At 49.2% G+C, this 16986-nt stretch overlaps 1 protein-coding gene across 2 annotated transcripts; it reads right to left on the bottom strand.

Moving 5' to 3' along the window:
* Positions 1-8643: 8643 nt before the first annotated feature.
* On the bottom strand, positions 8644-14095 carry NPAS4 (neuronal PAS domain protein 4). 2 transcript variants are annotated; one of them, XM_027580847.2, is made up of 8 exons: positions 13804-14095; positions 12937-13088; positions 12650-12752; positions 12270-12531; positions 11979-12088; positions 11496-11631; positions 9939-11374; positions 8644-9240 (listed from the first exon to the last, which is right to left on the bottom strand). In XM_027580847.2, exons 1-8 carry the CDS (start codon positions 13976-13978, stop codon positions 9212-9214), a joined length of 2403 nt encoding a protein of 800 aa, XP_027436648.1. In that variant the 5' UTR covers positions 13979-14095; the 3' UTR covers positions 8644-9211. The 2 variants fall into 2 exon arrangements, with proteins under 2 accessions (XP_027436648.1, XP_027436649.1); XM_027580848.1 differs by lacking the exons at positions 11979-12088; positions 12650-12752; positions 12937-13088; positions 13804-14095 and having other exon boundaries at positions 9212-9240; positions 12270-12441.
* Positions 14096-16986: the final 2891 nt, after the last annotated feature.

Genomic DNA, 16986 nt, shown 5'->3' with positions numbered 1-16986 from the left:
CTGACTGAGCCACCCAGGTGTCCCCTCTAATGACTTTTAATGACTTCCTAGTATTCTGTCCTAAGAGGACCATAATTTATTTAACCAAGTCCTTAACTGTTGGGTATTTTATCATTTATGTCAAAAATATGTATACACCCAGCCTGTGGTGAACATCATTTGGGAAACAGTTTTGAGGGGCTTATGTATCAGGCACTGGTTTTTTGGTGCTCTTAGGACTGAGGACACAAGAATAAATGTGACAGACAGTTCCTCCCTTCAGAGATGGCCACTTAATAATAATTACACTCAAAAAATTAGTTATGGTCACCACTGTGACAAAAGAGAAGTATGACAGGCTGGGAGAGTGTCCAAGGGGAATAGCCAAGTCTGGGGATTCAGTGAGGAGCTCCCAGGGGAAGTGATTTGAAACTGAGGGATTGAAGACAAGACCTGAAGGATGACTGGGGCAGCTGGGAATGAGCGTAGCATGGGATCTCAGGTAGAGCTGTGTAGAACAATATTAACACACATCTAGTGGCTTAAAACATTGTAGGTCAGGAGTCTGGGCATAGTTTAGCTGGGTTCTCTGCTTCACCGTCTCACAAAGCTGCAACTGAAGCGCTGGCTGGGGCTGTGGTCTCATCGGAGGCTCAACTGGAGAAGGATCCACCTCCAAACTCATGTGGTTGTTGACAGCATTATTTTTTTTTTCTGGGCAATAGGAGTGAGGGCCTTAGTTGTCAGCCAGAGGGCATTCCGAGTTCCTTGCTATGTGGGCCTTCCCACCACGGCCACTTGCTTTCTAAAAGCAAAGGAAAGAGAGTGTCTCCTCCCAAGAGGAGCATTAGTCTTATGTAACATGATCACGGCCATATCATCATGTATATCCTGTCACCTTTGTCATTCTGTTGGTTAGATGCAAGTCACAAGTCCCACCTACACTCAAGGAGAAGGAACTATACAAAAATGTGAATACCAGGAAGTGGGGACCCTGGGCCACCTTAGGGTCTGCCACAAGAGCCAACAGCTTGTGCATAGTGGGGACCATGGTTGCTGAGTGATGCTCTCGATGTTTCTGCTCTTCCTCTCCCCTTGGGCATTGCACTAAGCTGTCTGAAATTCAGTGAGGCTATTTGGCTTGCTTTGGCCAGTGAAATGTGAGCAGAAGTGATGTGTGCAGAATTATTTACTAGACAGCATGAGACTGCAGTGCATTTCCCCCCTGCTGCAGGAAGCAAAAGCCCATGTTGATGTGGCGATGGGGTGGGGGGCAGCTGCACTGGAGGTTTGCCTGTACCTCTAGCTGTTTTTGTGTGAGGGAGAAATGGACCGTGTTAGTTTAAGTCTGATATTTTGGGGCTTATTACAGCAGCAAAATTTAGCCCATCCTGATTGGAGACAAGCTTGTTAAGTTGAAAAAAAAATGGAATGATGAAACCCAGTGCAGTACATCTCTGGTTATTTCCTTTAGGGTAAATTCATCTTTCTTTCCTTCTTTTCTTTTCTTTTCTTTTCTTTTCTTTTCTTTCTTTCTTTCTTTCTTTCTTTTTCTTTCTTTCTTTCTTCTTTCTTCTTTCTTCTTTCTTTCTTTCTTTTTCTTTCTTTCTTTCTTTCTTTCTTTCTTTCTTTCTTTCTTTCTTTCTTTCTTTCTTTCTTTCTTTCTTTCTTTCTTTCTTTCTCTCTCTCTTTCTCTCTCTCTCTCTTTCTTCCTTTTTTTGGGTAAATTTTTAGAAGTGGAATGGCTGAGTTGCTCTTCGTTTTTAATTTCCTCAGGAATACTCTTATCTCCATTTTGTAGATGAAGAAAATGAAACAGTGGTGCCAAGTGCTGCCCGGGATCACAGCTGGCCCCTTGCTTCACTTGAGGAAATAGAAACCATCAGATGGAAAACTCCCAGAGCTTTGACCAAATCTACAAACCTACCATCCTTCTCTTCTTCCTGCCTGTGAGAACGGACTTTTTTTTTTGCTCCATCAGAGACAAGTCCCTTCACCTCTGCTAAGGGCCCTCTCTTTCACATCTTACCCCACCACCCTCTGTCACCAGTTTCTCCCAGATGCAGCAAGGTGTGATGGTTCAGGCTGCACAGGAGCTCGTGCTCCTTAGCTGTGTGGTCTTGGGCAAGTTACTTAACTACTCTGTACCTTAAACTCATCTGTAAGCACAGGGAACATTGTGCTGGTAAGCACAACGAAAAGGTTGTTGTAAACATTAAATGAATTAATGCACATATAGTATTCAGAACAATGACTAGCATATTGTAAGTCCTCAATAAATAGTAGCTGTTATTATTCCTGGATTATTTTCTTGAGCAAACATGCATATTCCAGTATTGTTTTTTATTTTTTTAAAGACTTTATTTATTTATTTGACAGAGAGAGACATAGCAAGAGAGGGAACACAAGCAGTGGGGTGGGAGAGGGAGAAGCAGGCTTCCTGCTGAGCAGGGAGCCCGATGTGGGGCTCGATCCCAGGATGCTGGGATCATGACCTGAGGAGAAGGCAGAAGCTTAACGACCGAGCCACCCAGGCGCCCCCAGACTCCAGTATTATTTAAAGAAACAAGCGATTTCTCTGGTTTTACATCTCCCTTTAGCTACTGGCCCATTTCTCTGTTTTCTTTCACTGTAAAACCTAAAAGAATTGTCTAAATGTGCTGTCAGTACTTCGTCTTCCATTTACTTCTTAAGTTTTGTAACGCAGGGTACCCGGGTGGCTCAATCGGTTAAGGACAGACTCTTGATTTTGACTCAGGTCATAATCTCTGCATCGAGTCCTACGCTCAGTGGGGAGTCTGCTTCAGGATTCTCTCTCTCCCTCTGCCCCTCCCCCTGCTTGTGCATGCTCTCTCCCTCTCTCTCTCTCAAATAAATAAATAAATCTTTAAAAAAAAAGTCTCGTAATGCTTTCTGTCTTAAAGCCTCTTGTGTCTGTTATTAAATTTATCAACACTAATCTCTCTTTTGGTTAGCATTAATATGACTACTCTTTTTTCCATCATCTCAACCTTTTTCTATACTTTAGATGTTCTTGTAACACCTTTGTTGGTGTGGTTAGCCACCCTCCAAAACTGTCCCCAAAGATTCCCACCTCTTAGTCATTAACACCCACCCACATTGTTACAGGGTTGGCCTATGTCACCGATAGACTATGGCAGAAGTGATGTTATGTCACTTCCAAGATTTGGTTATAAAAGACCCCACAACTCTCATCTTGGTTGCTTTCTCTCCTTTGTAGTCACATCCTCACCCCCCTCCCCTGCTATCCCTGGTCCTTGCCACTACTGATCTGTTCTCCACCTCCGTAAGAGGGAGGTCTTTGTTCTCATTTCTAGAATGTTATGCAAGTGGATTCATACAGTATGTGTTCTTTTGAGATTATCTTTTTTCTCACTCAGCATAAGGCCTTTTTTTAAAAAAAAAGATTTTATTTTTAAGTTATCTCTACACCCAATGTGGGGTTTGAACTCACAACCCCAAGATCAAGAGTCACACGCTCCACCAACTGAGCTAGCGAGGCACCCCTCAGTATAATGCTTTTAAGATCCACCCATGTTGTTGTGTGTATCAGTAGTTCATTCCTTTTTATTACTGAGTAGTATCCCAAGGTGTGGATGTACCACAGTCTGTTAATCATCCATCTGATGAAAGGTGTTTTGTTGTTTCCACTATCACAAATAAAGCCATTATGATTATTCCTGAAAGACATAAATTTCATTCCTCTGGATAAGTGCCCAAGAGTACAATTGCTGAGTTGTATAGTAAGTGTATGTTTAGTTTTTTAAGAAACTGCAAGATGTCTTTCCAGAGTAACTGTATCATTTTACATTCCAAGCAGCAATATGTGAGTGATCTAGTTTCCACACATTCTTACCAGCACCTGATGTTGCCATCATTATTGTTATTATTTAGTTGTTCCAATAGGTGGTTAGTGATATCTCACTGTGGTCTTAATTTATGTTTTCCTAATGGTTAGTATTGTTGAGTATCTTTTCATGGGCTTCCTATACATATATGTTCTTTGGTGAGATGTGTCTTCATGTCTTTTGTCCGTTTTCTAATGGATCTTTTTTTTTTTTTACTGTGTGTCTCAAGAGTTTTGGATAGGAGCCTTTTGTCAGATATGTGATTCACAAATATTCTCTCCCACTGGGTAGCTTGTCGTTTTATCCTCTGAACAAGATATTTCACAGACCAAACGTTTTGAATTTCAAAGAAGTCAGTTTATCAAATTTTTTTTTCTTTTTATGGATTATGCTTTTGGTGTCACAACTAAGAACTCTTCATCCAGCCCCTGGTATCTAAGATTTTCTTTTGTGTTTTCTTCTACAAGTTTTATATTTTATATGTTGTTGTTTTGTTTTGTTTTGTTTAGCTCTCTGTCCACACCATAAAAACTTAATTTACTATGGCCGTGTCCTCTTAAACCATATCCAGAGTATAATTATGTTTTACATTTAAAGCTGTTATGATTATTCCTGAAAGACATAAATTTCGTTCCTCTAATTTTTGTAAAAGATGTGAGGCTTAGCTTAAGGTTCTTCCTTCCCTCACCCGCCCCAGCTCTAACGATACCTTATTTGTACCATTTGTTGAAAAAACTATTCTCCCTCCATTGAAGTGCTTTTGTGGTTTGAAAGGCCTATTTTTCTTTGGCTCTGAAAGACTAGGGGAATTCCATTCTGCCCCTCCGAGGGTTTGAGCCTAACATTCTTCCCCATGCAAGTTTGAAATCTGGCAAATGTCTTGATGGGGAGACTGATCACGAGTTTGGGCAGGCTCTATGCCTCTTAAGGGTCTTTCTTCTTTAGCACCATGGGACCAGGGGGGATCCTCTTTGTCTTTTATCTTTCATCTCAGTCTCCCAGTCTTCCCACGCCCTAGTCCAGAATTTAGCAACAAAATTTAACAAAAATTTTAACAAAACAGACCATGCTTTGGGGGCTCATCCAATTTCCAATCCACTACAGCAGCCCCTGATGGCCACCCCAAAACTCACTACCAATGGATTCCCTCTGCCTGGACTAAACCAATCCACCTGCACCCAGAATAGGAAAATTTCTCCAAGGAAGAAGATGATGGGATCATCAGCTCACACATGAAAAGGCTCTTTCCTCTCTGGAATTTTAGTTCATCTACTTGTTTCTACATTCTCCACACAATGGCCAGAGGGATGACTTAAACATGTAATCATGTCATTCTTCTGCTCAAGAGTACTCAATGGATTCCTATTGCACGTGAAATCAAATCTGAGTTTCTTACCATGGTCGAAGGCCCTCGGTAATTTTTTCCCTCCTTTTGCTGACTTTGGTTCAGCCACACTGATTTCCTTGCTATTCCTTAAACAGGTCATATCCTTTCTTTTAAACACCTCTACTCTTGCTTTCCTTTGGCCTGGAACATTCTTATTCTATTTCTCACGTTTTAGGACATAGCTCAGTGTTACCTCCTTATTTTTTTTTTAAGATTTAAAAAAATTTTATTGTATTTAAAATTTTATTTATTTGTTTGAGAGAGAGAATGAGATAGAGCATGAGAGGGGGGAGGGTCAGAGGGAGAAGCAGACTCCCTGCTGAGCAGGGAGCCCGATGCGGGACCCGATCCCTGGACTCCAGGATCATGACCTGAGCCGAAGGCAGTCGCTTAACCAACTGAGCCACCCAGGCGCCCTGAGATTTAAAAAAAATTTTAAAGTAATCTCTACACCTAACGGGACGTTCGAACTCACAACCCTGAGATCAAGAGTTGCATGCTTTACTGACTGAGCCAGCCGGGCACCCCAATGTTACTTCCTTATAAAGGTTTTCCTTTTTTTTTTTTTTAAAGATTTTATTTATTTATTTGACAGAGAGAGAGGGGGGACACAAGCAGGGGGAGCGGGAGTGAGAGAAGCAGGCTCCCCGCGGAGCAGGGAGCCCAATGCGGGGCTCGATGCAAGCCCCAATGTTATCTCCTTATAAAGGTTTTTCTGACACCCACTCTGAGTTAGAAAACTCTAAACATGGAAAAATGAAGCTGCGGAGTCAGCACTTGAACTCAGTCTTTGATCCCAAAACTTGAGCCCTTTCTCCTACATTCTGCTCCCAGGGCAGAGTTGGTATTGGCGGAAAGGGACCTGGCTGAGAGTAGAGTTGGCTTCTACAGTGACTCTGGGAGTGCCATCGGGCAAGTCCTTTCCTCTCTCCCAGCCTCAGTTTATCCATTTGTTCTTAGCTGTGCTGCTCTGAGCCACAGGGACCTTGCTGGTGAGAGGAACAGAAACAGATCCCTCTCTTTCCAGCAGGGGGAGCAGTTTGCTTTCGTATTATTTTCCTCTGTGCTGGACCGTGGTTGTGCCTCCTGGGGATCTCGGGTTCTCAATGATCCCTGGTGCCTCCTCATAAAAACGCACAGTCTACTATCACCCGCTACCACAAAAAACCACCAGTGAGGTGCTTCTTTTTTTCTAATATGTTTTCACTTTTAAAATTTTCATTTATTTGGTTTTACTTTTTTAAAAACTTTTAATTTCAGAATAGATTTAGATTTCTAGGAATGTTAAATATATTCCATGCCTATTATGCCCCCCGTTATTGACATCTTACACTTATTGGTACACTTGTCACAATTAATGAGCCAATACTGATACATTATTATTAACTAAAGCCCATAATTTATTAGGATCCCCTCTCTCTTTTTTTTAACATCTGTCCTATTTCTGTTCCAGGATCCCATCCAGAATAACACTGTGTATTTTGTTGCCATTTTTCTTAGGCTCCTCTTGCCTGTTTACAGCTTCTCAGATTTTTCTTTCCTTTTTGATGACCACCAGAGAGGTTTTTAGATGGGACTCCAGTGGGTGTCTTGAGCTTATGTTTGCTTAAGATGCGAAACTGGGAGTTAAAACCCTTTGCCTCCTGGGGAACTTAGGAACAAGTTGCTGGGGGTAGAAATTGATGACTTTCCACTCAAACCCTCGGGCTGCTCTTCAGAAATTGTCCTCTCCATCAAATATTTCTGGTGTGCCTGCTCAGCCCTGTGCATGGTGTCAGCAGGGGAGTGGAGCTAAGACAGGGTCCTGGGGCTTACAGTTCAGTTCTTCTGTCCAAGTTGGAGGACAGAGCACAGGAAGGCAAAGGGCAAGACTTCACTTTCCTGTTTCTCCCAAGGATTGATCCAAGGTGGAAAAGAGGTGACAAGTCCCTGGAATGTCTTCCTTCCCGTGGGACCCTCTCAAGGGGATGGCCCTGGAGCTGGGGGATTTTGAATGAGAGGAAGTTTAGGGGATTCTCCGTGTCATGACCTCAGCTCCTGGAGTCCCGCCCCATATTTCACTGGAGGAAGATTGGAGTGTCCTTCCTCTCCTTGAGAAAGAAACTTCTCTGAGACTTGGTGGTCACCAGTGCCTTCTAACTCACTTTAATAAGTTAAGTCTGTTCTGTTCTCCTCAGCTTATAAAGACCCAATTGAGTTCTAGCAGCAGCTTTGAGAGGTTAGCGCCTTTTTCTTCAGTCCCGTTTTACCCGTGAAGAAACTGAGGCTCAGGTCTCACTCAGCAAATAATTGTTGGTGGTGGGATTTGAACCCAGGTCTTTCTGTCTCCTAGTTTTCATTCTCCCACCCCCCCCCCACCATACCCTGTGGCCATTGGGCCCTCAAGTTTGGAGGAAAACAGCATTTTTGAAAGCTTTTTCTCTTGACCCAATTAGTTATATTCCATTCAGAAGTTGGGGGTTTGCTCTAGCTTGTGGACCTGGAAGAGAAGGGGCCCCTGCCCCAGCCCAAGCCTGACCTTCTCATGTAATCTGGAATGGGACAATTCGAGATGGTGATTCACCAGCTTTGGGAACAGCGGGGACAGCCCAGAACTCGGATGCAGATGATATAGGTACGTTGCCCACCTGCGTGGGGCAAATCACTTGTTACCTGAGATCCTCAGTTTCTTCATCCCTGAAATGGTGCTCATATGCCTGTCTAGAGGCTTTATGGTAGTGAACAAGGGATGTAAAACTGTTTGTCCGCTGAAAGCCCCATGCAGACATAACGCAGGGGGTTATCATTTCCAATGAGAAGATGCAGGGTCCCAAAGGGAAGTGGCTTCCCTGCAGGACCAGGCTGAAGACAGACTCATGTTCTGAAACTTCAAGCCCATGTCCCCGAAAATATCAGGTTGAATCCCCTGCCCATCCCCAGGCCCTTCTGCTCCCTCCCACACTGTGAGCACTGCCAGCCTGGAGCAGGCAGGAGACTCCGATACCCTCTAATATTTTATGCCAGAGCACCTTGAAGGCAAGAGGCAGCATTCTGCTTTGGCTCCAAACTCTCTAGCTTCCAGCACAGAGTAGGCCACACCCTGCACGCTCGTGTTGAGTGAAGGAATGAATGAGTGCATGGGTGAAGGAAGAAACCCCAGGGCTGTCAGTTGGTCCAGACTTTGCCTCCTGACCCGCAGGCTCCTCTCGGGGCCTCCCAACCTTCTCAGATGCCCACTCTTCCCTTTTCACAGCGGTGCACGACACCAGTGGTACCAAAAAGGCGAACTGGACTTTATTATAAAGTTGGCTACAAAGTCACCGCAGCACCACGCAGTGGCCACCTGGGCAGGCCCAGGCAGTCTGGCAGCCGGGTGAGTCCCGCACCAGGTACACGCACTCGTGCAAGCACACGTGTGACAGTGGCAGGTCTGCCTTCCTCCATCGGAAAGGAACGTAGCGTCTCTTCGCGCCCCCCACCCCAGGCGCGGGGCGCAAAAGTCACAAGAAGGGCCGCCAGGGCGGCAGAGTCCATCGGAATTGAAATCCCGTTACTGGTGTGTAGAGAATTCTACGTGGGTGTCAAGAGCCCCTGAGGGCACTGGCTGGCCCAGGTGGGCGCTGCCTTTCCCCCACCAAGGCCCAGGGGTGGCTTGGCCCCCAGGAGTGGAGAACTGGCCCAGGCCCATGGGGTAGTGCGGGGGGTGGGGAAGTGAGACTCCCCCATTCTCCGCTTGAAATCCCATTCAAGGAAACTCACTACGAGTGAATACAGATTGAAATGGAAACTGGGATTGCTTGAAGTCTCTAAATTTTAAAAAGAAGCTCCCCTCCCTTGCCCTCCCACCTCCCCCCCCCAAAATCCTGCAGGGCCTGGGGAATCAGATATATCCCCCTCCAGCCCCCAGAATCCCCCCAACAGTCCCGGGGGGGTGGAGAGCGGCTCCACGTCTTGATGACAATATGCCATACTTGACGACGTTAAGTCACAGACTTATTCAAAACCTTGGTTCCCCTCCACTTCCATCTGCAGAGAGAGAGAGAGGGTACAGTCAGTAAGTTCATTAGGAAAGATAGGTTGAGGATGTGGCATGCTGTTGGCACATAGCACGGCTTCAAATATGTTGGTCCAATGACTGAGTGGTCACCAGAGGCTCAGCAAGATAAGGGAGCCATCTGGGTGGATGGAATGAAACTATGACTCTAGTTCTGGAAAGGAGGGAGCCATGGGCAAGGAGCCTCTGATGGGCCAGGGCCTGAGTTTCACTTTCTTTCTTTCCCAAACTCTTACAAACTCTTGCTCTGTATTCTCTTTAGGAGATAAGAATACTGAGATAGAACTCTAATCCCTCTTCCATCAACTTGTTGTATGACCTTAAGCAAGTTTCTTTAACTCTGGGACTTTGATTTTCTTTATCTGTGAAATGGGTGGTGATGGCTGATCTAGGTTCCTCACAGAGTTAAGAAGCACAAGCCACTAACCAAGGATTCTCTTGCACTTTATGCTGCATCCTTGACCCCTGCCCTCTAGGCCTACTTGTTCAGAATGTCTATGCTAAGTTTTTTTTACTAGTTCTTATCTTCACTGCTATCCTGGGCAGCAGGTGTTGTTATCCCATTAATAAAATTAAGGCACGGAAAGGGGAATTTTTACTCATCTAATTATACAAGCATCTCATTGGCAAGACAGGGACTTGAGTTCCTGAACATTTTGGCTGGACTCACCTTCATGGAAGCTGTCTTGAACTTGGCTCTGGAGTTGATGCAACTCATCAGTAAACCCATCGTAGGGGAATGCTGAGACACCTGTCTCAAAGGCGGTTTCGTATGTGGCCAGGTCCTCCAGGAAGCTGTGGTCTTCTGGGGACAGGTTGTTGCAAGGCGTTGAGGCCCCTCCTGGGACCGCTGCCTCAGGATCTCCTGAACTCCATTCCCCATTGGGGTCTGGGGTAGAGAGATCCATGAAGATGTCTTCCACGGGCGTCTCTTCCAGGAATATGTTATCAGGGTCAGCCAGGAAATCCAGCTCCTGGCATTTCCAGGGTTTCAGGTCCAAGCTGAGCACAGGGGGACCAGCCCCCGGCAGGGACAGGTTGGAGTCCAGGGGCTCCAGACCTCCAAGTGGCTCCAGCCCACCCGTGCCAGCCTCAGCTGAGAAGGGCCTGTCCATGCCCTGAGCCAACTGGCTGATCTGCTGGATGAGGCGGTCTATCTCATTCTGCTCCTTCTCAGAGTAGTGGAAGAAACTCTGCTTGACTGGAGAGGCCTCAGGTGTAAGCAGGCCTTCGGGCACCAGAGGGACGTCCACAGAGAGGGGGCCCCGCAGCTGGGCTAGGGCCAGGAGCGTGCAGTCCCCATTACCAGGGCTGCTAGGACTTGGGGGCAACTTCTCATAGAGAAAACTGCATCCCTCCTGGGTGAAGTAAGTCTTGGTGGGATTGGGACTCAGTTGCTCTGGGAAAGTTTGGCTGGGGCTGTTGAGGTGTGCTTGGAATGCTGTGCTGGGAGGAGTCAGCTGCTCATGGGCAGGGCTGCCCAGAGACTCTGGGAAGGTGGCGGTGCTGGGAAGCAGCTGGTCTGGGAAGGCAGAGGTGCAGGGAGTCAATTGATCTTCATAGCTTCTGGCTGAGGTTTCGGTCAGCTGGCCTTGAAGTGGGCTAGTCAGTGGATCTGGGAAGGTTGCACTGCTGGGCGTCAGTTGATCAGAAAAGGTTGCAGTGCTTGGAGTCAGCTGTTCTTGGAGAGAGCTGGACGGAGTGGACAAGTGAGTCTGGAAGGGCTCGTGGAGGCTGAAGAGGAAGGCACAACCTCCTGGCTGGTGAGGTGTGTAGGGTGGGGTGCACACAAGATCCTTGCTCAGATCTGCTTGAAGAGAAGGCTCAGAGCCAGACGGGAATGCCAGGTAACTAAAGCCCAGCTCTTTTTGGGATTGGGGAAGCTCTTCTGATGTTGAGGCAGCACCCAGCTCTGCAGCGCTAGGGAAACTGGTGCTTCTGGGAGCCCCCAGGGCTGGGGTGAAGAGTGGGTTGGGGCTGGAGCACTGCCCTTGGGAGAGGATGTTCTCAGGGAATGAGGGCAGCATGTTTGGGGTGCCCAGGACATAGGCTGCTTGGGTGTTTTCAGAGTTCAGCTGCTGGCGGAGGCTCCAGGCTTCCGTGTCACTGGAAAGGAGAGAAGAGGCAGATGGTAAGGGTCTGGTGGTCTTTCCCAGAGAAGTTTCCTGATTTGTATCTCCTCTATGTCCACCTCAGCTGTCCTCCAAGCCCCTGCCTTGCAGCTCACCTGATTGGGTAGTTATTAGCAGTAATAGGGCCCTCTGGACCTTCTGAGTATAACAGGCAATAAATCCATGCCCAGCCTCCAGGCTTGGCCTGCAGTCTCACGACCATCTCTGCCTGAATATCTCCACTCTCAGCCACTGAAGGGAAAGAAGAGATGCAGAGTTAGGATGTCCTTCAGGCAACACCACTTAAACTCCCCCCTTGCTGACCTCTCCACTGAACTGGGATATCGATGACATCTCTATTTCTGACTACCCTGACCTGCACCTCTCAGCTCCCCACCTTGACCTCACCACTTGGAGTCCCCCAGTTCTGATTCTATTCTCACTTTGACTCCTCACCCTAATGTTCACCCTGTAGTATCCAAAATTATTGGCCTCTGGTATCTCCCCAGCTTAAGTCTTGACCACAGCCCTTCTTGGTTGGGCCTCCCATCACCTTTCCCAGCTCCCTGTCTTGTCCCCCAGCCTCTCTGGACACTCACACAGACGGTAGTGTTGAGCAGAAGCGTGGGCCAGGTCCTCGGGGTGCAGAAGTCCATACCATGATTTACAGAGCAGTTCACTGCGCTCAAAGCCCAGGTAGATTAGGACACTGGGAAGGTGGAAAGGGTGAGGTCAGCTTTCTGTTTTCCCTGCTTTATACCCAGGCATCTCACTCCCTCCCAGGTCCTCTGTCCCCTTACACCCCATCCTCCCTGCCCCTGACTCCAGAATCTAGGGTCCCCTCATCTCTGGCTTGCCTTCTTCCTGGAGTCTGAACATTCTGGGCTTACCTCTCGGATATGTCCAGTAGGGCCAGGTCCTTAGCATGACGGCTCTGGAACATGGCCAAGAAGAGTGAGGCAGGGCCAGGGCCAGGACCAGGGCGAGGTCTTGGTTCCAGTGGGGCACAGAAAGCTGTGAAAACAGGGTTTCCTGCCCAGTAGGCTCCAGGTGGATGAGCATGGAATCGGCCTCGAATAAGCACTAATTTGTTGCCTGCACTCTGGCGCCTGAGAGACTTGGAGGTGTTGAAGCGACAGCGGAAGAGGCGATCTAGGTAAATGGAGAGAAAAACTGATAAGAGAGTGGATGGTTGAAAGACATAGCACATAGGGAGGATCAGGGAAGCAGGAAGGAGGTTTGACTGAGGGAGGGAGAAGGGAGTTCTTACCAGTGTCCAGGGCAGAGGGCAGGGTGAGCTGCTGGCGCACAGTTAGGTGGTCAGCTGGGTCAATGATGTCGTAGATACTGTCACCCTGGGCAACCAGGTCCACCTGGAGAAAGGTGAAGAAGAGATGAGATGACATTTAGTGAAGGCAGCAAGAACCAATCCTTGGCACACAGCATCTGTCAGGGTCTAACCTCCCCTCCTCAGTAATTCTCAGATTCTCAAAAGTGGAAAGCTCATTGTGTCCCATATGTGCCCCAGCCCAAACTGAGAGGACCCTCACCACTCACCATGGAGTGGCCCAGATGTTCGCTCACACTCTCAGACAGATATAGCAGCTTCCCCTCAGCTGTGAACACAAGTAGAAATCCAGGTAGTGCCGCCACTATGTCTTCAAGCTCTTGAGATGAGAGAAGTCCTGTGGGGCCTGCCAGAGGAGTGCCTGCAGGGTAAGAAGATATGGTGGGTCAGGAGTAAAACTGGGAGGCAAAGCATGAGTGAGGAAGCATGGACTGCGTTTCAGAAAATTCAGAGGAATTTTTCATGAACCTGCCTTTACACACACCTGTTGACCCGTTGCCTGCAGCTCTTGCCCAGGGAACCTGTTGCTGGATCTCCCTAGCCCGAGAGCCCTTTGACTTCTAAGTCGGGGCTAGGTCTTTCTTGGCCCCGAATTTCAGACCCACGGACAGCGCTCAAAAGCCGACTGGGCGTTCAGCACCGCGAGCAGCGCCTTGCAACCCGGTGGTGCTGTCAGCACCGCGGACAGCGCTTCAAAGGCTGAAGAAGCGCCCAATTTCAGCGCAGAGATCCATGGATGCACTTGCCCGGGTTTTGGTGACTCCATCCCCGCAACTTCCCAGGCTTCCCTCCCCGGGCTCCTGGAAAGCCTCTGCGCTTGTGGGAACTAGGGCCATTCTGTCCTGGCTCTCCTCCTCCCATGATTCTGGCACCGAGGACCCTATCCAGGCTCCTACCCTCATCCAGAACTAAGGTGAGGTCTGAACAGAGCTCGTGAGGAAAAGTAGGAAGTCCTGAGTTCCTTAAGTCTCCCTTCTCTCCCCAGCTCTCCGCCACACTGCCCTAGACATGCAGCAGTCTCCGTGGGTTCCCTTAGCTCCATTGACCCTGGTCTCCAGCAGCCCCAGTTTGCTCACCTCCAGCGAAGAAGACGCCCTTGCGGGTGTAGATGCAAGCAAGACTCATAATGTGCAGGTAGGACAGCCGGACCTTGTCCGCTTCGGCCAGAGGCAGCAGCTCCTTGAGGTTCCGGATCTCAGCGTTGATCTGGTCGCGGCGCGCCTTGGAGGCGCCCTTGGTGGAGCGGTACATGACTAGCGGCTGCAGAGCTCCAGCTCCGGTGCTCCGAACACCTGCGTTCCCGACTCGACGCACCGGTGGCTTCTTGCTTCTTGCTTCCCCGTCTCTCGCTCAGGCTCTCTCTCTCCTTCTCTCTCCTCTCCTGGGCTCCGCTCGGCTGCGCTGCCCCCGTCGCCTGCTTCGTTCCGCCTTATATAGCTCCTGCTAGGCGTGGGGGGCTCGCTTTGGAGAAAGGGGGGGCGGGAAAGCAGGAGGCTGGGCTAAGCAAGCTGCAGCGGGAGCCGCTGGCTGGGGAGGGGGGAGAGCTCCTCCTCCCTCCCTGGCTCCCGACGTCATCCCATGACGTAGAATGAGAGCGGGAGGGGGGACAGGAGGAGGGGGAGAACGGAGGCTGCGGAGGGGGCCGCGGCTGGCGGCAGCTGAGCCGAGAAGCAGGCGCTGCATTAGGAAAGCCTGAAAGGGGGTGCAGGGACCCAGGGGTCCAAATGTGTTCAGCTGAGGGAAGGGACAGGGCAAGGGTTAAGGCAGTCTGAAGCCCCGGGCAGGAGAGTCTGTAGAGAGGAGGGAGGGGCTGTTTCCAACATCGATTTTTCTCAGAAGATAAGGAAATGGGGGAGGAGCAGGTAGTCTACAAATTCCTCCTTGCTATTTGCCAGACAAAGGTCACGTTCACATGTGGGAGAAGTACCCTCCTCGGCCTCTGCGGGATAGGTCGCAGCTGGGGTTTCTCTCTAGGGATTACTCAATCTGGGATTCCCTTAGTCACTTTCAAAGAACAAATCTCCTCCCCCCACCCTTTCAAAACCCAGGCCTTGGCATTTAGCAGGGGGCATTACATGGAAGTCTAAGTCTCTAGGGTGGGGTGAAAAGGGGGTCCTGAGGGAGAGGGACCCCCTGAATTTGGCCTTGGTTCTATTTTCCCACAGCCAAGAATAGGAATACCAACACCAACGCTGTAGTCTGCAGTCATTCTCGGTTTCCCTGTCAACTAATTAACTGCAGCCACTAACAGGGGAAACTGAGGCAGGGGCCCAAGGCACCGTGAGGATCTGGGTCTGCACCTAGGTATCCCTTCCCCCACCCCGTTGCCAGCCCCCAAAGCGAGCGGTTCCCCCCGCCCGACTGCAAGCCTCGGTCTCCCGGCGGGCCGGGGGCGGGGGCGGGGCCGGGGGAATCCCAGCTCCATATTAGGACAGGAATCCTCCGGCGGCTGCCGCGGCGGCGGCGGCGGCGGGCGGGGCCTGGCTGCCTCCGCACCGCTCCGGAGGGCTCCCCCCGTCTCTGGCGGGGAAAATAAGGAAGCAGCAAAGAAACGAGGGGGCTGTGCTGCACCCTCCGAGATCCCCGCACCTGCCAGGAACCCCGTAACTCCGTCGGGCTGTCCGCCATACCCCTCTCCAACCCCCTCCCCATCTTCGGCGCTAGGACTCCTTGTTCTGTCTCTTAACCTTCAACCCTCCACATCCTCCTCCTTCGGCCCCGACTAGTTTCTGAACCCCATTGCCTGCTTGGTGGTCTTTCTCAGCTTTGTACCTCCCCCAAAACGTTCCCCCTTCTGCTCTCTCGAGACTCCCTTCCTCTCTTCATCAGTTTTGTCTCCACATCATGTCACCTTTGCCCTCTATCTCCTTCTTTCTTTTTTTTTCTTTCCAGCACAGATGATTGATCTCTACAGGGGCTGAGGGGCGCCTTTCTTTCCCCTAGAATCCCATAAAAGAAGAAGAAGTGGTCTACGGGACATTTTATGTGAAATCTTATGGTAGAATAAGGATCTGTGTGAAATCACTAAGAGGCTGAAAATAAGACCACCTAAAAATTGGAGGGAGAGGGATTGGCCTGATTGTAGAAAGTCACATAGGAAGGGTGGGGATAAACTTTGACACCAAGAAGCAAAATTTGGGTTCAAGGACCTCCTTGTCCCCATGGGAAATGGTGGTGGCAAGAGAGGCAGAGTGGGAGCAGAAGACAGCTGAGGAGAAGGGTTAAGGCACCCTCAGAAGAGGGTGACTGGGCATCCAGTCGTGACCTTTTGTACCATTTTGGCAAAGGTTGGGGCCATCTCCATCATCCATCCTGTGTTCAATGGCACGGCTGAGATGAAGGGAAGAGGTGTTTGTGTCTGTCCGTCTGCCACTGTCTCTAACCCTATTTATCTGGATTACAGAGAAATCCTTCCTTCAGGAAGTACATCTCTGTTCCACTCCCATCTCTATCTGACCCCTGATGTACCCACCCACCCCTCCCTCAAACTTCTGTTTGGACAAGCCCTTGATCTTTGGACCCCGTTCTTGTACGAAAATCCAGGGCAGCGTTCCTGATTTCTTCACCCACCGATGCTTTAGCCCTGGCTGGGAGATAATCTTAGTACCCCTTTCCATGATAAGTACTATCTGTTGGTGGGGCCCAGCCAGTCTCCAGAGAGCTGAATAGAGAGGCAGTGAAAGAATGGGGCACTGACCACTGTCCATGGTTCTGAAAAAAAAACAAAAGAAAACAAAACAAAAAAACCCGGGAAGTAATTTGGCCATGGTCTGCCTGGACATCAAAATAGAGCTTGAGTTCACACAGGCCTCAGAGTGAGGCCCCAGTTAGCAGTCCACTTCTCCTCCAAGGACGAATATGGGAGGGGGTTTTAGGGGCCCAAGGTTTCTGAGCTGGAGGAGTAAAATAAGCATGAGAGAAGAATGAGCTCAAGGGAACCCCTGCATTTTTCCAGAATGGGCTGGAGGGAAGGCCCTCTGGAAGGAAAGAAGGGTCTAGAAAGGGACAAGGGAGGGGGAAGAGAAGGGCTCATCCTATTTCGCCCACTCTAATTCAAGTTGAGAAGCTCTGTATGCCCCAATGTCTCCTCTCCCTAGGCCAGCTCCCACTCCCCTTGCCTCCCACCTCCGTGAAGCTATTTTTAACTGTGCAGAACCAAAAATAGCTTGGCAGCAGCTTCAGGCCGTGGGAGAGGAGCTATTTATATCACCAGTGACGGTTCCAAAATAGCAAGCAGGAGGAGGGGGGCGGCTGGCAAG

Source organism: Zalophus californianus, chromosome 11 (assembly GCF_009762305.2).
Source record: "Zalophus californianus isolate mZalCal1 chromosome 11, mZalCal1.pri.v2, whole genome shotgun sequence".
Taxonomy (NCBI): domain Eukaryota; kingdom Metazoa; phylum Chordata; class Mammalia; order Carnivora; family Otariidae; genus Zalophus; species Zalophus californianus.
This window is presented reverse-complemented; position numbering and strand designations above follow the sequence as displayed.